This window comes from Naegleria gruberi (assembly GCF_000004985.1).
Source record: "Naegleria gruberi genomic scaffold NAEGRscaffold_61, whole genome shotgun sequence".
Lineage (NCBI taxonomy): Eukaryota > Heterolobosea > Eutetramitea > Acrasida > Naegleriidae > Naegleria > Naegleria gruberi.
The window spans coordinates 105,595-125,671 of record NW_003163266.1 but is presented as its reverse complement, the minus strand read 5'-3'; the positions used below and the strand labels follow the sequence as shown (position 1 = coordinate 125,671).

Sequence of the window (20,077 nt, the reverse complement as noted above, 5' to 3'; positions counted from 1 at the left end):
TTTTTTTTAACAATTTAATGATTTTAATTTGGATCAAATGGGGGTCATTCATTTAATATTCACACAGATGGATCAAAGATTGAAAACCAAGTGGGATTTGGAATTAATATATTTAATTCAGAAAATAGAAGTTTCAAATATTCCTTCAAGATTCATGAAGAATATTCCAATAACGTGGCTGAAATCATGGCTTTTTTGACAGCAATCAAAATGCTGCCAAATCATTCCAATGCTAATGTTCCTACTGATAGTCAAGTTGCTATAGAAGTTTTAAAAAAGAGTTACAGAGGAGACTTTCAAGGATTTCAAGAAGAATTCTTTGGTACCATTAAGGATAAACATTTAAATATCCATCTAGTTAAAGTGAAAGGGCATGAAGATCCAGAGAATATTATAGTTGATAAATTAGCAAAAGAAGGTGCACAAGGACAAAATATGATTGATATTACCAAACTATTATCCCAAAACCAAAAGATTTTAATTAATACTAATAAGAAAACAATCATCTTTGACTATAGAAAATACATCAAAGATATCCAGAGAAAAGAATATTTAGATATTTTTGAGGATAAATCTGACTTACCTTTTAACCAAAGTCAGTCCCTCACTCATATCAATTTGAAATATATGGATCAAAGATTTGACACTGAAACCAAATTGTCAATTTGGAGAAACATGACCGACTCACATATTAGACAATTTCGTCAAGTTTATTGTGATAACTGTGAATGTGAAGTGGATTTGGAACGTTTCATATACTACTGTGAAGAAACCGAATGTTTTAGAAGATATTTCTTAACTAAATTCACGAATCTTACAGGAGCATCCTGTAAGCTTCGTCCCCATGACACTTTTTGGGATAGACACAATTCAATTCTCAATTTAAATCATAGAGGCTTTATTAAGGCTTTAAATATTATTTTAGTTAAATCCTATAATCCTAAAATCATTGATAATTGGCATGAAATTCAAAGTCTATTATCACTGCTTGTTGGTAAAGCACACAGAAAATATTACTCATGTTCTCTTAATTCAAGATAATACCTCATGATCCTATTGGGATCAGCTACACTGAAATACATTTTTTTTTCAAGTTTCCAGAATTTACCAAGTTAACATTGTAATGTTAAAAAAATGAGTTAAAAATTTCATGGCTCGCCACGTTTACCGTCTCGGGAGGAATCGAACCTCCGTCAATGGATTCAAAGTCCACTATGCTACCATTACACCACGAGACGAGCACATTTATGTTAAAATTCTTGTGTTGATATAATTCTACCTTTTATGAGCTAGTGGGCCCATTTATCTGAATTTCTTTACAATTTTTAAGAGCGAGTGGATTCGCTTTCATTACCTTCTTGATAAGAGTGAAATCCTTAATCTTACATAAACCTTTTACATTAGGACCACCTCCAAAAGCTGCTTTCAGCATGACACTAGGATCGTTTTGATAGAAATTATACTACGTCAAAAACTTCTGAATTAAGATCCACTGCTTTGATAACGAAATTCAAATTAAACAAGTCCTTATCCAAGTCATATTATTTGTCGGCGTGATTTTTCAAATATTCCAATGCAATTATTGGATTATCTGAATTTTGGATCAAACATTCGTAATCCATGCTTAATATGCGAGGCGAGTAAGACCATCTCTCTATCATAACAAAAGGAAGGATAAAACAATTTAGATCAATTATCTCAAAATTTAGACACTTAAGATGTGTGGTTGATTTTTAAATAACCTCAGATTGATACCTATTTTTTTACTGAATTTTTCATTTTATTGAGTAAATGGTTTTAATTAAAAGTAAATGGAATTATTAGTCCAAAAAGGAATCATAATATGCTAATATTTGTGATTTCAAAAAAAAATGAGAAGAATTTTTTTACTCCATACAATCAGTCATCTAAGGCACAAGCTACCCTCAAACGGTTCCTACATGATATTCAAAAATTGAGAATGGACCATGAAAGAAAAAGAAGCGACTGCGTCGACCGGGAATTGAACCCGGGTCACGGCGATGGCAACGCCGTATTCTACCACTAAACCATCGACGCTTCACATTCATTTAGAATGTAACCTTAATTCGACACTAAGGGATACGAAGTTACCAGTTACTTTAATTTTTCGGATAAGGTAAACTATTTTGCGCCTTCAATCATCCAATCCAAATATTATATAATATAATATCCATAATGGAGAATATAAACTGCTTATTAGTTGATATTGTAATCCACATTGCAGCCATACCCATAAATGATGATAAATTTGACTGTTGATTACAGTGCCATTGATCTTTACAATAGAACTGTAATGCAATCAATTCACAATAAATATATATTCAGAGTAGGTCTAAGTATTAGCAATTGCCGTAATGTGGCACAAAGCATCAGTTAAGAACTGTCTTTTTCTAATGTAATAGAGTGAGCAGACAAATAGTACAGGAAAAGAGCCAAAATTGAGAACTTCATGTTAAAGTGTTTATTTTGAGTTGTTTTTTTTGTTGAAGGAAATGCGCCTTAACCTCAAGTGTAATACTTCATAGTGTTCATTTGACAACTATATTGAAGAAACTTGCCTCGATGATTGGCCTACAATTAATAATGCCTCTAACTCAATCATCTTAAAAGAATACAAATTTGGCACTAATGCTGGACAATCTTACAAAATTGATTCCCAATTTAGCCTTAATTCAAAATTACAAATCTATTTTTACATCAATCAACCACAATTTCGAATTTCAACAAAAATTAAAAATGAAAGAAGATCATCAGTTGTTGGAAATTCCAACGGAAATTTGGCAGTGTTGTATTTTCGAGTATTGGCTCGGACCACTTCATCAAATTGAATTAAATAATCATGATCAAATTATGAAATTTAAAAAAGTGGTTCAACCTCGGATGATTGAACGATTGGATTTGAGTACTGTGAGGACGATACAAAAGTTTTGTTGTGCTGTATCTAAGAAATTTAAAGCATTATTTGTTGTGGAGATGAATGAATTTTGGAGGAGAGTTTCAAATGTTTTGGAGATGGTTGTTTATTGGCAGAGATTTGCATCATCGGAGGGATTGTCATTGGCAAAAGGGGATATTTCAGTTGGGGAATCAATTGGTTATGTGAAAATGCAGAAATTAATTGAGACCACAGAAATGAATTGCAATAGAGAGTATGCTGATATAATTGATACTTCAGAATGTATTGATAGTTGGGGCGGTGCTAATGTTGATATAACAGAAATTGAGAATGAATTTGATACTCATGAAGTTAATCAACAATTTGAGAGAAGAATTCAACAGTTAATGTTTTCAAATGAAAAATTTGAAAAGATAGAAGAGCATAATCAAATTTTAGCATATGATTTGTTTTTACACAAGGCTCTCATGTTATCTTTGGATATGATTTCACACTTTGATAGCGAAAAACATAGTGGATATTATAACAGTTATGATACTTTTGAAAATTGTTGCTTAATTTCTAAAGGACTATTCACTCAAAATTTTTCTGATACAAAGGCCCTTGGATTAATGGTTGATTTGAATAATTTACAAGATTTTTCTATTTTTAAGCAAATGGCTTCGAATTACATTGCTTTATCAATTAATTTAAATGAGTGGACCTATCAGGGATTTTCTATACCAGATCATATTCAATATCTATGTTTTCGTTTTAGTACAATTACCTACTTTGATGAAGGTGCATTACTCTATTCAAATTTTCTAGAGGAAGAGGGAGTATTTCCAAATGTTCGTGATCTGACTATTCGATACGACTGCCCTGAATATTGCGAAAATATTGAGAATTATGAAAAAATTGAAAAGAATATTATTGCTGGGCTAACAAGAAAAAGATTTCCCAAACTATTGAGAATCTCGTTGCAAGGATTTTCAATATTGGAAAGATTTTTAGAATGTGATTTATTAAGAGAGATTCCATATGTAGAGATTATTCCTCAATCAATGGACATTCAATACGAACCAATTACTAATTGGTCAGAAGGAAAAGTTCACAATCTTGTCAAGAAACATTTTATTGAAAATGAATCGCTAATTCACCACCTTGTAATGCATGCAAATATATCTAGAGTTAGTGGTGATGCAGATTATGACTCCATTAAGGAGTACTATGATTTAAGCATAGGAAGATTTGTGGCATCCATTTCACATTCATCATTTGTTGAATACTTCGATAAGTGCTATGAGTAATCAATATAGAAAGTTCAATATTCTGTAAAGTGCGGGATTGATTTATTACTGTGGAAGTAATTGATTTCTTTGCGTGTTCATCCAATTTCTTGGTAAGGGTCTTTATTAATTTCTTCATTGAGATGAATTAATGGATATCTAAACGTTAAAACACAATGGATTAATCCATATTCTCTATCATATAAATGAAGGAGTTTCAATGCAAGAACATGTTGGTTGAGCACAGCTTCAAAGAATTTTCACTTGGAATATGATTCTCTAACATTATCCAATAATAAACAAAAATTATTGGCTTGAAAATAAGCACAACACCTCAAGTAGTTTAATAAGAGTGTTGAATCCATTCCAGAATTGACCAACAAGAAAAAATGTCTAAATCATTTTGGCTGGCCAATTATTTTGCTTCAGCAAGTAAGTATTATTATTTTATCGGAACGGAGACTAGAATTACATGATTTAAATTGTGATGATGATAATTATTATTCATGGAATAGATTTGGGATTGGAAAGTACAACTAGATGGACAAAATATGAATTTGATGACTTTAAATTTAGTAAGATATTGTCGGGGGATAGATTTGTCTTTTTTGTTTGTAGTGATACCAATAGATTGGTAGAATTTACAAGTAAACCGCGTAGTATTGCAGATAATTCTATGGCTATTAAAATTAAGAAGAAATCAAATGTTTTTGATTCACTTCTGATGGAAACAGATACTACACCACAAGAAGTTAAACATGTCACTGGTTATTATATTAATGATTTAATGGGAAATCCTAAGAAAATTCAATATAGAATGGGTGGTGGCCACATCTTTTTATTGGAGAAGACAAGAATTGGAATAATAGATTATATTGAAACTGACCCGAAATTTAAAATTGAGGACTATTCGAGTTTTGGAGGAATTAATAAGTTTTTCTGTGGACCATTATCTTCACATCATGTAGTATTAACCAATGATAGAAGAGTATTTGTTAATAATCAGCAATTTTCATTGAATACTAAAGAAAGCCCAACAATTATTAAACTTGCAGCATGTTGTGGAAGTGGAGTAGTTTTGGCTTCAGATAAGCATCTCTATGCCAGAGGAGATAACACTTTTAATGTGTTCACCTCAGTTAATAATGATTTTTCATCAAGTTTTTTCGAAAAGATTCCATTTGAATTTCCTGCAAATATCAAGGATGTTAAATGTGGATTTTTCCATACAATTGTTCTTTTAGAGAATAATCAAATATTCGGATGTGGTTACAATACTTTGAAGCAATCTACATTTGGTATTGCTGATGCTGGTATTGATTCTCTTTCAGATTTCAGATTAATTGAATTTGATTTTGGAATTCCTAAAGAGATAGCATGTTCTTCCAGAGGAACTGTTGTAATTAATAGTAGGTTTAATATAATTTTCCATTTATTTAACACTTTTCTAAAGCAAATGGTGATGTATTCATGGCTGGTGAGGTTGTTTCAGATTTTCCTCCATCAGAACTCAAACTTAATCCATCATTGTTCAAGTTTAATATTACTACATTTGATAGGGAAGAGTTCAATACTATCTCAGTTGGAGGTTGGCAATATGTTATTTATTATGAGATATTTGACGAAACCAGAAAGGGTGAACTACATATGAAACGGAATCTTGGCTCTTTGCTGTCCACTAAGGCTTTATCGGATCTTGTGATAATTATTGATGTGTAGTATTCGTGAAATAGATGCCATCAGTCATTGACAGCAAAATCTAATGCAAAAGCAGTTAACTCTAATCAAACTCAGGAAAACAATATTATCTGAGATATTCTATTTGTGTGGAAGGATTGGACATTCAGTAAATGATTTATTCATTAGTAATTCAAATTCTAGTATGAAGAAAATATTTAAATAATCAATAGTGATCAATTTAATAGTATTCAACAATTTACTTTGATATCTGAATCTGTACTATTACTATTGTTTATTTTTTGAGTTTTATCTCAACGCTCAATACTTTAATGCTTAAATAACTGCTTTGAACTATTAAGTATTGATCTAACATTTAAAAAAAAATCTAAATAGTTTATTGTTAGCACCATTGGTGCTGGTACATTTAAAAAAAAATGGAACAAGATGAACTTCCTCAGGGCTTAGTTTTTGATATTGGTTCTGGTCATACAAAATGTGGGTTTTCAGGAGATGATGCTCCAAGGGTTGATCTTCCAACATGTTTGGGGCAATTCAAGAAGATGAATGTTCTCCAGTTAGGGGAATATGTTGGATCCGATGCTTTGAGTAAGAGGGGAATATTGAATATTAGCCATCCTTTCCAAAGAGGATCCATCACGAATTTCGATCATTTGCAAAAGATATTTGCTCATTGTTTTAAGAATGAATTGAGAGTAGATCCAATGGATCATCCCTTACTAATAGCTGATTCTCCTGTCAATACTGTGGAAGGTAGAGAGAAAATTATGGAAATTTTGTTTGAATCATTTGGAGTTCCTGCTCTATATTTTTCAGTTCAAGGTGTGATGGCTATGCAAAGTTCTGGAATTGTGAGTGGAACAGTTTTGGATTCAGGTAAAGAGCTGACCTATGCTCTTCCTATTTATGAAGGAAAACCAATTAGAAACGCTTTGCAAACAATACCATTCGGAGGAGGGGATTTAACTAGATCGTTGTATTCACTCTTATTGGAGTCAGGATATCAAAGCTACACTGCTGCAGAAAGAGAAATTGCAGGAGATGCCAAGAGAAAAGTCTGCTATGTTGCTCAAAATTATGAAAAGGAGTTGACAGAACCAAAGACTGAAGAATATGAGTTACCTGATGGAACAATAATGAATGTATCAACACTTAGAATCAAGGCAACTGAATTAATGTTCCAACCTCAATTGATGGATCTTGATTTTGTTGGAGTTCACGAATTAGTTAATAGTTCTATTAGAAGTTCTGATATTGATATGAGAAAGGATTTATTTAAGAACATTGTTGTCTGTGGAGGAAATACAATGTTTCCAGGATTTATTGAAAGATTCAACAGGGAATTTTCAAACTTGATTCCCTCAAGTGTCGAATGTAAAGTGAGTGAGAAACCTACCAGAAAATACTCCTCATGGATTGGAGGATCTATATTTTCTTCCATGTCCACCTTCCGAGAAGTTTGGTTAGACAGGCATGAATATGAAGATTTTGGAAAGAATGTTTCTAGATTTTTGTAAATATTAAGTATTTATGTTGAAGACATTTCAGAAAGGAGCTAAACGCATTTTGGAAACAAAACAAATAATTAATCCATTAACAGTGTTGTATTTCAGAAATGAAACAGTTAATTTTAATCTACCAAACTTTACTTAGTTAGCAATTTGAAGCCAGCAAAATCCTGTAAAGTGAAACAATTATAGTATTTGGGATAAAATAGTCAAATATGACAACTCAATAAGGTACAAATTTTGAATATTACTTCATACGTATTGGAAACTATCCTAATGTACTTGCTTGTTTAATAAAATTAACTAAATTTCAAAATTAAAATATTAAAAAAAATGAATAACGAAGATACAGAAGATACAGAGGAAATTATCGGATCAACACACTCAAATAGTTATGATGGTATTTTATCATCATCGGAAGAATTATTTGATCCGAGTAGAGATAGATATCCCTATTGTATTGTTTGGACACCAATTCCATTGATAACATGGTTTTTACCATTTGTTGGACATATGGGTATTGCCAATTCAAAAGGTATTATCCATGATTTTGCTGGACCTTATTATATTAGTGTTGATGATTTTGCATTTGGAAAACCAACCCGATATTTAAATATTAAGAATCAATTGAGTCAAGAACAATTGGAAAATTATGATTCGAATATTAAGAGTGGAGCCAAATGTTTTAGATCGAAAATGTATAATTTCTTTTGTCAGAATTGTCATCATTATACGGTTCATTGTTTAAATCAAATGAAATTCAAGAATAGAAATATTGGCATTGTTGAAATTGGATTTTTAATGTTTTTCTATGGAAAATATGTTAATGGAGTGAGTGGCATATTGAAAACTTGGTTACCCTTCTTGATTCTCTTAGCATTGGTAGGTTTAATTGTAGTAATGGCCGTTGTAATCCCATCCGTTGTTTTGAATTGAAAAACTTTAATATTGAAATTAATAAGGTTTTGAGTTTTTTCACATATGCTTTTAGATTTTAATTTTCAATAAATAAATACATAAAAGCGATCCCCTTAGTGTCGAATTAAGGTTACATTCTAAATAAATGTGAAGCGTCGATGGTTTAGTGGTAGAATACGGCGTTGCCATCGCCGTGACCCGGGTTCAATTCCCGGTCGACGCAGTCGCTTCTTTTTCTTTCATCCAACTTTCAATGTCCATTCTCAATTTTTGAATAGTATGTAGTAACCATTAGATGGTAGTTGATTCTCAAAATTTAGACACTGAAGATGTGTATCTATTTTTTAAATAACCTCAGATTAATACCCATTTTTTTCTAGATTTTTCATTTTTAATTTTTTGAGTCAATAGTTGAGTATTAATTGACTTTTTTACTGAACTTTGTTCCAAATCGTTACCATATCTCATTTAAACAGCCTTCAATTTTTTTGGTGTGTTTGTCGTAACCCTTGTTTAAAGATTACAAGCCAAATAATTGTAAACCAACTCTTCAATACAAGCAATCATTGAATAGTTTAATCCACTTTGAATTTCATTGGTGTATTCCATTAACAATTCACTTGCTATTCATTAACAAAAGCTATTAGGCGCGAATGATAGCATTTATTGCTCTAATTTCTCTTTCATAATAGCTTTATTTACGACCTGTTTGTTAAAGTCAATTAAACATTTAAATAATTAAATACAATTGTAAAACACATAAAATATTGTAATAACAATATGATCATCATTTCGATAATTTGTAACAGAAAGAGTTGATAACAGAATCGGATGCTTCAAAATCTCTGTTCCGCCAAAGGACTTTTAAACCTCTCCACACCAATCACATGCCAGTTATCATTTTGTAAACCACTCCGCTCTGTTTTTTTCACCACAAACAGACCCAACCTCAAAAAGTCACCATCAAGAAGATGCTCTCTCGTTAACAATTTCACAACAGCCTTTGATGTTGGAAAGTGAAGCGAGCTGCCACTAATCAATTTACCGTCAAAAAAAATGAAAATCATCTCAACCCTCGTTGTTTTGGCTTTGATCGCCACTTTTGCCTATGCTCAACAACAAGTATGTGTTATTTTGTATTGATCATCATATTTAACATTTATTCTAAACTATTCGAATGTAAACTATTCACAGCATTGTATTAGCAAGGCTTTCATCACTAGCGCTGTCGTTATCGATGCTTCAAAGGCTTTCGATGACATTGAAAGAATTTGGTATGATGCTGCTACCAACAAGCAAGTATGTAACAATTTATTATTATAGTATTAATTTAAATTATTTAAATTTTGATTACAAAAAATTACATGTTATCTTTAACAATGAAATATTGCGATCGCACTTGTATCCGCACCTTGTTCATAATGTTATGATAACATATTATGTATAATACTATAATATTCTTTACAACAACTATTTAAAATATTTAACAACAGAGAACTGATATTGAAACTTTCCAACCTGCTCGTAAGAGTATTTCCCTCTACTTTAGACATGATTTGCAAACTGGTTATGAATATGATAAGCTCACTGGTACTTGCAAGAGTTTCCCAATTAATGGTCAATTGCAACCTTTCTGTTTGGCTCAAAATGCTGTTTTGAATGGAACTGTTACTATTGGTGGTAGTTTGAAGTGTTCAGTCTGGAATGAAGCCCTCAGAGGATTCAATATTAGATTGGTTATTGCTCCAAATCCAAACTTTGGTGTTCCTGTCAATGTTATCACTAAGGGTGGTCGTATTGGAACTGCTTTCCAAGAATTCTTCAATTTCCAAGCTTACAGTACTCTCCAAGATCAATCTGTTTTCAATGTTCCAACTTCTTGTAATAGAGCTAGATCAGCTTCTGAAATCTCCCAAGATGCTTTGGATGTCATTGAAAGACATGCTTGGTTGCACTAAATGTTGTTCTATTATTTTGATTGATCTATTCAATAAATAACAAAACACTTTAAACATTTCAATGGTGCACTTTTTGTAAATTTATTTGGTGTGATCTCTTGATCTCTTTCACATCATTAAGGAAATTCACACTTTGTTGGTGGTAATCTTCAGTTTCGATTCGACCAAACCACAATCAATTTATTATTGATCAATTTATTCAATCAAATAATATTATGAGCTCAATCTAATACCAAGGAGTGTGGCGTAATTTGTTGGATCGGTGATAAACAATCAAACTCCAAAAAAACTCCTCTAAAAATGTCTCAACAACAAGAATTAATTACACTCCACTCCTTCAAACCATCTTCTTCATCATGGAGAGTACGTGCAGCTCTTCATCATAAACAATTGTGGGAAAAGACAACAATTCATGAAGTTTCTCTCCTCGAAAAAGACAATGAAAAGGAAGAATATAGAAAAGTAAATCCAATGGGACAAGTTCCATGTCTTGAAATTAATGGACAAACATTAACACAATCCATTCCGATCATTGAATATTTGGATGTTGAATTTCCACAAGAAGGTGGTGATTTAATTCCAAAAGATCATTTGCTTGCTTTCAAAGTTAGACAAATTGCCGAAATTATTAATTCAGGAATTCAACCAATGCACAATGGTAAAGCTATTAGAATGTTGCCAGAAGAAAAGAGAACTGAATGGATGGAATTTTGGATTAGAAATGGGTTGACTGTTATTGAAAAGATTTTAGCTGAAAATTATCCAACTCAATTGAATGATGATGAATACAAATTCTGTGTTCCACAATATGGTAAATTGAGCTTGGCTGATATTTGTCTCGTTCCTCAAGTTTTTGTTGCCAAGACTAGAACTTCCATTAAGGTTGATACTGAATTCCCAATTACCAATAAGGTGTATTCTAATTTGATTCAAATGGATGCTTTTGCTAAAACTCATCCTCAAGCCAAATAAATTTACAATTATTAGAATATCTCACTCGTTGCCTCAATAGACATGAGTGGATTTATATATTGACTCGAAAATATAGTTCCACAATCCTCTTGATAACTCTTTCCGATAATGGTTCTTTCTCCTATTGAATTTTCAAATTCACAAACCTCTTTTTTTCAAGTTATTTCAATTATTAATTACTCATTTCAAACTTACGCAATGATGGAATCACTAACCAAACACAATTTCTGAAAATGCAATTGGTAAACTTGATTCTCTTTAGTTTTTTGAAATTCTTCTTGAATAATCTAAAAAGACTGCAATCCTCGATATTATTAATATTATAAACGACAACTTGTTCAACATTCGGCAATAATTTCATAGTTTCCGACAAGTTATGCATAGACACACTTGCAATATCTATCCATTGTGAGTAGGCCAAATGAAAGGAAACTTGTCTAGTCAGAATCTTCTCAAAATACACTTTCCAATCCTTGTTCAACCTCCTCAATCGAATATAATTTGGAATTGGAGAAAGATAGGAAAATATTTCCATGAGTAACTCATCAGGAAGACATGAAAAATCAGCATCATGATGAGCAATTGTATCTGGATGTTGATAATATTCATCTTCAAGCATCATTAATTCATTACTCGGAGAGGAACAACAATAATCTTGAGAGGATGATGGTGGAGACAAACTGATATCATACAAGTAGGATTCCCTATCTACTAGAGTTATTTTCAAATCCATCATGATTGTATCTTCCATTTTGATTTAGAGTTTCGTTTTTCTCTTTATACAAAGCCTTACTTCTTTTTAGCCTTAATTTCAACCAACCGATTTGTGTTCGGAATACTTCTCTTTAATATAATAATAAACAGGTTTTTTGAATATACTTCTCTATGCTACGAAAATATTCAATGTTTAATAATACACCAACAGCAAAGGAGGAGAATTGTAATTGATTTTTTTAATTTGAATTTAATTCTTACAATGTAATTACATGCAAAGCGCGAGTTTATTTTAAGAATCCATCAAATTTCTGTTCTAATGACGCAAGTGTATTTATTTTCAATAAATCTTCAATTGTCTTCAAAGGTGCAGGTACTATCAACCATTTTCAAACAAAATCAGCAAAAATTGGTTGATTTGTAACTAATTCAATTTTAGTGTATCCATTATTCAAGTAAGTGTTGACTGTTAAAGAAAGTGTAAGGGGTTGAAGTTTGGTATATTGCAACGTTATTAAATGTTAGACTGTATTACTTTCCATGAATCGAGTAACAATGTCTTGATCTTGAACTAAATAACTTGTGACTTTAGAAACAAGCTTTGGATCCAAATCCACAACTCCAATATCATAATCATGATCTAATTGATTCTCTCCTCGAGTCACATTAAAGGTAATCATGACTGAACAATCCTTAATACCATGAGCTATGAGGTACATTCTCAAAATGTGCCACAAAAACTCCTCATTCTCAATAGTACACTCCTTTACAAATTCATCCAAAGATTTCAAATGAGGTTTGATATTAGTATATGGATGATGAGCTTGCAACTCATTTTCCAAAGTGAGTGATACATCCTTTGAGAATCCACTCAAAGTACAAATGAATTCCTTGCACTTGTTGTCCATTGAAGATAATTCAGCTTTGAGAGGCTCAATCCATTCAGGAATAGTCTTCCAATCGAATAATTTGGCTTGAATTACTTCATCACTCTTGTACTTATCCTTGAGTGGTGGGTAAACATACTTTGCAACAAATTCAATATCAAATCGATCTAACATTTGCATTCTCTGAACACATTCCATAATATTCGAATCTAAAATGCAGAAAATTAATCTCTTAATAAATGTATCCAAATTGTCAATATGATATTTAGTCAGAGTGGAAATCAGCTCCTCCTTAAAATCTCTGTTTGGAATATTATTGTCATCAAACCAATTCAACTCTCCATTAATGTAAATTTTCATATTATTTTGTGGATTTTGAATCAAGTCCTCAATGGCTTTTCTAACTCGTGCCTCTTCACTGGAAAATAAATTTGTTGGGCAAAATTTAGTAAAACTAGTGATGAGCCCTTGTTTGAGTTTTGTTAATTGTTGACAACAAAATCTACAAGTTTCATATTTCAATGGCTTGTTTTCATCCTTGATAAATTCTGATCTACAAATCATTCCCCACTTTGGTTTAAACTCTACACAAAATGTGGCATCATCACTATTGGTTTTTTGAGTATGTTTTCTGTTATAAGTAAAATCACGCATTAACATTCCACAATCAGCATTGATATCAAAATCTAATTTGTATTCCAACATTTGAGTAGGTCTGACAAGATCAATTTTACTTTTCATTTCTCTTAGAAATTCTCTACTCAAAGAAATGGTTTCCTAAATGAATTATGATCACAACGTAAAAATCCAAAAACATACACCAGCATCAACTAATCCACTATTATTCGGATAGCAAGTAGAAAAGAGTGATCCAATAACATCTCTAACATAAATTGTTAAATAATCTTCTCTGGAAATTATTCCCTCCGATTTTGAATACATTTCATCCATGGTTGATTTGTTGGATGTTAGTTCGGAACGAGGACATTTTCTCACTCTCAAAACTCTTCCTACAAACTATCCACAATCATTTAATATATGAAATCTTCAAAACCTACTCTTGGATTATTTCCACAATATCCCAAAATTACATTTCCGAGTCCTTCACATTTATAGTGCCACTCTGATGAATCAACAGATGGTTGAATTGACATTTTTTATTATGAAAGGAGAAAATTAAAACCAAGTTCTCCTTTATGTGAATTTAATATGTAAAATTATACTAGAAATTTGATAACAACAAAATAAATATTTGAATAATTATTTTTTTTATATTTTTATGAGAGAAAATTTAATCATGGGCAACAGTTGGGACGGAGAGATCTTCCTTTGGTTCGTGGACAGAGACAACGTCTGGTTGTGGCTTTTGGTTGGAACCGGCTTGAGTACCGACAACCCATGGAAGCATAACCTTAACCTTGATACCCAAAACACCTTGCTTCATGTATACGTGACGAACAGCAATATCAACGTAATCCTTGACTGGTTGACCAGTTCTAATCATGTATCCTTCAGCGAACTTCATGGACTTAGCTCTTTGAGCTCTGAGCTTACCAGAGACAATAACAGCACCACCCTTAGCACCAGAATCCATAACGAATCTCAAGACACCATAACAAGCCTTTCTAACAGCAACACCTTCCATCAACTTTTGCTTGAGGGATTCAGCTTGAGCAATGGCAGACAAACCCTTATTCTTGACGTTTTCAGCGTACAATTCGATCTTACCTTCTTCGAAACCGAATCTCTTTTGGATGACTGAAGTCAATTCCTTCATTCTTCTTCCGTTATCACCAACGACAGTTTGTGGACGAGTAGCACGGATGATGATTTCAGTTCTGGCAACAGTAGCTCTGACTTCAACACCAGAGTAACCATCTTCGGCCAATTCTCTCTTCAAGAATTCGTTCAATTCAGCGTACAAGAGACCTTGGTGAACAAAGTGTTTCTTCTTGTTAATGTTAGCTTGGATGACCATGTTATCTGTAGATGATGTTAGTAAATTAATTATTATTCAAGAAAATTATTAGAACAACAATTCATAAGCCCGTGTCAGAGAACGTAGAAGCAGGTAAGGCACTTACTTTTTGGCAATTTTTTTCAAACAATTTTTAATATTGACCGTGTATTTTTGTATTTTACAATGAAAAATTTTTTAGAAGAACATTTCAACAACAACCTCATTTCCCAGCATGATACTCGCAGCAAAACAATTTGACGACTGCCCTATACTCTGTCCGTACTCTGATCATGTACATAAAATTGGCTAGTAATAAGAACATGCTTGGTGGATAGAGTAATAACATTGTGAATATTTAACTTTGTGTGAAGATTACCTTTCAATTTTCTTCAAAAACTTTTCGGATTTAAATATTTACTTCACCAATTGCATATTGTTCCTCCTCGTAGAATGATGATGGTAAGAAGAGATGATAGTAGAACGAAGTACTTCTTATGAAAACAAACAGATTGAATAACTACAAACAATTAAAAATAAAATTGCTTTTAAATAAAAAATGAGACTTTCATCATCATCTATTCTTCAAGTTCTCCGAAGAGGAAAACAACCAAACATTGCCAGACAACCAAAGAAATTAATGGGTCATTACTCTCAAAGAAATGGTTACTTTATGTTCGAAAAGGAAAAGGTACCAATCTTTGCTAGCCCAGACCTTTCCGACTTTAAAGTACGTTCATTTAAAATTAATTTGTTATTGGAAATATTTAATCATGTTTACCATCATCCACATTACTTTGATTATATTTAAATATTTTGTGGATTGAAATTGAATTATTTAAAATAATAATAACAACAATAATATTGGAAATTCTTCTATTGTTTTGGAACATTTAAAAAATAGTTAAAGCCATACGTTTCACATACCACACCAAAAAACCCTGAAAAGGCTGCTGTCAAGAAGACTGCTTAACTCCTTCCGATAGTACTGATTTTTAAACAAACAATAATAATTACAACATCCTTAGTACTTGTTGGATCAAATTTTGGATATTAATACTGTAGGAAATATACAATCACTCTAGTTCACCTTTATTATTGGGATGATTTAATGACATTCTCAATTTACTCACCACAATAAACAAAATATTATCAATATTACAACCACAGTACAAAAAGAGAAGTCAACCAAACACGAGTCACACATCCAGTCTTGTTTGTGAACTCTCTATTTGTGGTGTTTTTGTTTGCGATTGTGACCATCTCTAGCCATAGCTGCCACCAGTTCACTCTTATTCTTACGTTCACTACTTTCATGGGTTATGAAAATCATCGATTTGAAACCCATTATCTCCACTTTTCAGCCAGTGGAAATACTTGCGACTCGACTGACATCCAGAAGTAAAAAAGTAGCACAATAACAACGTTCTCTGCAAGGATCCCTCTTGTTTTTCGTTATCCCACAAACAAGACAACATAAAAAGAGTGTTCAACTTGTGAACCAAGCCCAGCCGACACATCACCGAAATCATTCGATACTTTTTGTTTGTCAATACCTTTTCCAACGCTTTAGGTATTTTCATCACAAAAAATTACCAAACAACAACGCTATTGCACTGCTGTGGTGGTTTATTCATTGACTTTGTCAACACTATCATCATCTTGTCTTTAATTGAATAACACCATTATCTAACCACCACCTTCCTACCATCCTCTTCTCATCTCTTCTCACAGTGCATTATATTAACTTGTTCCAACAAACCGGAATTTATTTTCATCTTGTCAACCAAGAATACATCTAACTGAAATCAACAAGTCACACCTCTTGCATTGTGTTTTGGACTGGTTATTGTTATCGATCTAAATACGGTTCCATATTTGATTCCCCTATTTTCGCTTTTTGAGAGTTAACTAACGTAACAAACCAATTTACCTCAAAAGACGCGATAAATTCTCAAAAAGAATTATCTGAACAACAACACAGCAACAACAGAAGAATAAGATTCTTGATTATCATCATCACACATTGCAGAAACTCACTGCAATAATCACCACTTAATTTTCATTAAGCAACACAACAATAGTATTAATTTATTAATAGTGGTGGTTACCCTACTATTGTAGTACTACACACCATCTTAATCCCTAATTTCCAATGACACCTCCTCCAAGCTCATCGTCCCTGCTCAATAATAATCAGCAGACAATCACTCGACAATCTCCTTCACAACAAGACGTTATCAAATCTTTAGTGTTGAATCATCCCTTGAAGAGACGTTTATCAGCACTTGAAACCTTTTCTCTCCAATCCTCCCTAAATAATCAGAACAATAATAACTGTACAATAATACAAACCTCCCTCCATGCTGACTCGATGGATACAAGTGTAGAATCTCCTCAAGACCTCAATCAAACCAAGCCTCTAGAAATGAGAAAGAAAAAGATGAAGACACCAAACAAAACCATTAGAAAGCAAGGCTATCTAATGTTCCACCACTACCAAGTTTGTCCAGAATCTCATATTGACAGATTGCAAATGAAAGAGCCAGTTATTTGTATACTGAGCTCTAAAAAGATACAACTTTTCACTCCTAAACTCTTTGACAACTCTTTCTATCAGAATCAAGTAGAACAACAACAACAATTACTGCAGTCTTTGAGTGATATTTCAAATACCAACCAGGCTATTACCAACAATGTGATACCAATTTGTGATAAGTATTCTGCTCATCTGATTGGTACCATCTATTTGGATGATAGAGTTTGTCTTGGTAAAGTTTTGGTAGATCCTCTTTCATCTACCACCTTTAGTGTGTACATAGAAAAATCGAATGAAAAAACAATCAATAACGACAATGATACTCAATGTGTAAAGATGCATTGGGAAAGTAGTTGTAAATCTCCACCAACAGATGGTACAAGTAGATCAGAGAATGCATCACCTTCGTATTCACCAAACGTTGATGAAGAAATGACCTGTACAGATATGAAATATGAATCAATTACTGCCAACGCAATAGCTGAGGATAGACTTGTTTTTGAAGCAACCAATGAGAGTGAAACACTACAATGGATTAGTAGCATTAGACAAGTTGCCTCTTCGTTACACAATGAAAATGCTTACATTCTTACAGAACTTTTACTAAAGATATTCGAATATCTTGACGAAAAGGCCCTGGCTGATGTTTCTCTCACATCAAGGAAGTTTAATGAATTGAGTAATTACGACTTTTTGTGGTTTAACCTTTACAAGAGTAGATATGAAAAACAGGCGTACGACCTTTCTTATTACAAGAATATGCTTCGTAATATTTCAATGACCTCCAGCTCAAAGTCAGACCAAAAAGATGATGAAGATGCAGTCTATGGCGAACAAGTAACATGGAAATATGTTCACAAGAAGAGAATCATCTATGAGAAGACTTTCTTACCACCTCCAACTCCACCAGAACAACCATCCAATTCAGCAACACCCACAACTAACACAGCACCTACTGCTCCACCACCAACTGATCAGACAACAACTAATGCAGCAACACCTTCTTCCTCATCTACAGCAGCTGTGCCTCCACCAACACAGAACGATAATCAAAAGCAGGATCAAAGTAACCTATCTCAGAAAGAGAGCCAAGCCACCAATAATGAGCAAACAGAAATCAAACCTCCAACAAAAGAAGAAATAGAAAAGCTTCAAAAAGAAGAGGATGAAAGGAAAAAGAAGGAAGAGGAAGAAAAGATCAAGAACAAGTCGACACAATTCCTCAGAAAAGCAAACAATCTCTTCAATGCAGCTGACAAGGCCAACAATGTCTACAAGAAGAGAATGTTATGGATGCTCTGTATGGACAATTATGAAACATGTCTCATGTATAATGACAAGAATTGGACGGCTGCAAGAAATTGGTGTGTATCTCTGATCAGATTGGAGAAGCTTGTTCACAACTTGAAAACAAATGAGGCACAACTTTATTTGGCCTTCATGTTGAATCAATGTATGGAAAAGTTTGATGTTTGCATGAAAAATGCACCAAAGAATGATGAGGTATTGACACTATGGGCTGGTACTTGTAGTGACATTGCCATTAAGGTTGCAGACATGGACTTGAGTGATAGATTATTCAGAATGGCTCATGAAAAGTTTGAAGAAGCTCTCAAGATCAAATCTCACATTGGTACTTATAACGACTATGGAATTAGTTATTGTGATTGGGCAGAAAAAAAGATTCGTCACCTCAAGAAAAGGCTGAAAATATCTACTTCAATCCTCAAAAAAGGTGCACATATTCACTTGGAAGTTGACTCAGGTAGCAAGTCTCCAAAAACTCCTTGCAATGGTATTGGTTTCTCATCGACTCCTCTTCCTCTTTCAAACTTTTTCCCATATTGTTCACTGCTTTCGGGTTTTTACACATCTACTGATTTGAAAGAATTAACATATGATGAATTTGAAAGAGAAAGAAAAGTGATTGATGGTTATCTTGATGAAAGCTCCAAGCTTTATGACAAGTGCCTCAATATCAAACCTGAATACTTCCATGCACTTAATAACAAGGGCTTTAATGAGAAGTTAAAAATTGATCTTTTAAAAGTCAGAAAACATTCCTTAAAACTAACTAGAGAACAAGAGATGGAAACCAACATTGAAAGAAAAAGACTTGTAGATATTGCATGTGATTTATTTAGAAGATGCATTGAGATCAAAGATTTTGTTATTGCTAGAAACAATTATGGTAATATGCTGCTTCAAGAGTCGAAAGAAGAGCTGGGTATGGATAGATATCAATTACTTGAACAATCGATAGCTCAATATGAACAAGCAATGATATTGGAGCCTAATAATGATGGATGTATTTGTAGATGTGCCATAGCTTTCCTCATGAAGGCAGAGGTTATTTTGAATGAAATCAAGAATGGAGAGAGAGCAGTAACATCTACAATTGGTACACCTGAGCAAGTCAATTCTAATCTTGAATATTTATACGAAAGAGCAAAAGTTGGATTCAAGTGTCTCAAAAACACTTCTCTCTCACATTACAATCTTGCCTGCTTAAACGCTATTTTTAATAAGAAGGAAGAATGCAAGAATGAATTAATGGCTTGCATTGATATCGTGTCAGAACAGAAATTGAGAGAAGACAAGGATTTTGAAAATGTAAGGGAAGAACTATGGTTTAAAGAAATCATGGAAAAAGCTTGCAACAAGCCATCTGTAATGATAGGGCCAACAAATCAAAATTTAGATTTATAAATTCTATCAAATTCGCAACTTTCAAAGATCTA

At 32.8% G+C, this 20,077-nt stretch overlaps 10 protein-coding genes and 3 non-coding genes across 13 annotated transcripts; 8 read left to right on the top strand and 5 right to left on the bottom strand.

Annotated features, from left to right (window-relative positions):
• Positions 1 to 186: 186 nt before the first annotated feature.
• NAEGRDRAFT_59433 (uncharacterized protein) lies at positions 187 to 4,511 on the top strand (the record flags this gene model as incomplete). The annotated part of the gene is made up of 2 exons (XM_002671448.1): positions 187 to 829; positions 2,687 to 4,511. 2 exons carry the CDS (start codon positions 187 to 189, stop codon positions 4,204 to 4,206), a joined length of 2,163 nt encoding a protein of 720 aa, XP_002671494.1. The 3' UTR covers positions 4,207 to 4,511.
• On the bottom strand, positions 1,168 to 1,238 carry NAEGRDRAFT_t644. Its single transcript has one exon. It is a non-coding gene; the product is annotated as a tRNA-Gln (tRNA).
• On the bottom strand, positions 1,988 to 2,058 carry NAEGRDRAFT_t643. The gene has a single exon. It is a non-coding gene; the product is annotated as a tRNA-Gly (tRNA).
• A 63-nt stretch (positions 4,512 to 4,574) lies between the features above and the next one.
• Positions 4,575 to 5,904, top strand: NAEGRDRAFT_73492 (uncharacterized protein; the record flags this gene model as incomplete). The annotated part of the gene is made up of 3 exons (XM_002671447.1): positions 4,575 to 4,617; positions 4,701 to 5,594; positions 5,639 to 5,904. 3 exons carry the CDS (start codon positions 4,575 to 4,577, stop codon positions 5,902 to 5,904), a joined length of 1,203 nt encoding a protein of 400 aa, XP_002671493.1.
• Positions 5,905 to 6,299: 395 nt separating this feature from the next.
• NAEGRDRAFT_73491 (uncharacterized protein) lies at positions 6,300 to 7,400 on the top strand (the record flags this gene model as incomplete). The annotated part of the gene is made up of 1 exon (XM_002671446.1): positions 6,300 to 7,400. The coding sequence occupies one exon, from the start codon at positions 6,300 to 6,302 to the stop codon at positions 7,398 to 7,400; it is 1,101 nt and encodes a 366-aa protein (XP_002671492.1).
• A 324-nt stretch (positions 7,401 to 7,724) lies between these two features.
• NAEGRDRAFT_81509 (uncharacterized protein) lies at positions 7,725 to 8,431 on the top strand (the record flags this gene model as incomplete). The annotated part of the gene is made up of 1 exon (XM_002671445.1): positions 7,725 to 8,431. The coding sequence occupies one exon, from the start codon at positions 7,725 to 7,727 to the stop codon at positions 8,325 to 8,327; it is 603 nt and encodes a 200-aa protein (XP_002671491.1). The 3' UTR covers positions 8,328 to 8,431.
• Positions 8,432 to 8,461: 30 nt separating this feature from the next.
• On the top strand, positions 8,462 to 8,532 carry NAEGRDRAFT_t651. The gene has a single exon. It is a non-coding gene; the product is annotated as a tRNA-Gly (tRNA).
• Positions 8,533 to 9,359: 827 nt separating this feature from the next.
• Positions 9,360 to 10,323, top strand: NAEGRDRAFT_81508 (uncharacterized protein). Its single transcript, XM_002671444.1, has 3 exons — positions 9,360 to 9,431; positions 9,504 to 9,608; positions 9,803 to 10,323. The coding sequence occupies exons 1-3, from the start codon at positions 9,366 to 9,368 to the stop codon at positions 10,265 to 10,267; spliced, it is 636 nt and encodes a 211-aa protein (XP_002671490.1). The 5' UTR covers positions 9,360 to 9,365; the 3' UTR covers positions 10,268 to 10,323.
• A 244-nt stretch (positions 10,324 to 10,567) lies between these two features.
• On the top strand, positions 10,568 to 11,239 carry NAEGRDRAFT_73488 (uncharacterized protein; the record flags this gene model as incomplete). Its single annotated transcript, XM_002671443.1, has 1 exon — positions 10,568 to 11,239. One exon carries the CDS (start codon positions 10,568 to 10,570, stop codon positions 11,237 to 11,239), a length of 672 nt encoding a protein of 223 aa, XP_002671489.1.
• Positions 11,240 to 11,411: 172 nt separating this feature from the next.
• NAEGRDRAFT_73487 (uncharacterized protein) lies at positions 11,412 to 11,990 on the bottom strand (the record flags this gene model as incomplete). The annotated part of the gene is made up of 1 exon (XM_002671374.1): positions 11,412 to 11,990. One exon carries the CDS (start codon positions 11,988 to 11,990, stop codon positions 11,412 to 11,414), a length of 579 nt encoding a protein of 192 aa, XP_002671420.1.
• Positions 11,991 to 12,474: 484 nt separating this feature from the next.
• Positions 12,475 to 13,994, bottom strand: NAEGRDRAFT_73486 (uncharacterized protein; the record flags this gene model as incomplete). Its single annotated transcript, XM_002671373.1, has 3 exons — positions 12,475 to 13,617; positions 13,660 to 13,857; positions 13,899 to 13,994. The coding sequence occupies 3 exons, from the start codon at positions 13,992 to 13,994 to the stop codon at positions 12,475 to 12,477; spliced, it is 1,437 nt and encodes a 478-aa protein (XP_002671419.1).
• Positions 13,995 to 14,094: 100 nt separating this feature from the next.
• Positions 14,095 to 14,936, bottom strand: NAEGRDRAFT_59431 (uncharacterized protein). Its single transcript, XM_002671372.1, has one exon. The coding sequence runs from the start codon at positions 14,816 to 14,818 to the stop codon at positions 14,132 to 14,134; it is 687 nt and encodes a 228-aa protein (XP_002671418.1). The 5' UTR covers positions 14,819 to 14,936; the 3' UTR covers positions 14,095 to 14,131.
• Positions 14,937 to 16,952: 2,016 nt separating this feature from the next.
• NAEGRDRAFT_73484 (uncharacterized protein) lies at positions 16,953 to 20,045 on the top strand (the record flags this gene model as incomplete). Its single annotated transcript, XM_002671442.1, has 1 exon — positions 16,953 to 20,045. The coding sequence occupies one exon, from the start codon at positions 16,953 to 16,955 to the stop codon at positions 20,043 to 20,045; it is 3,093 nt and encodes a 1,030-aa protein (XP_002671488.1).
• Between the last annotated feature and the right edge of the window lie 32 nt (positions 20,046 to 20,077).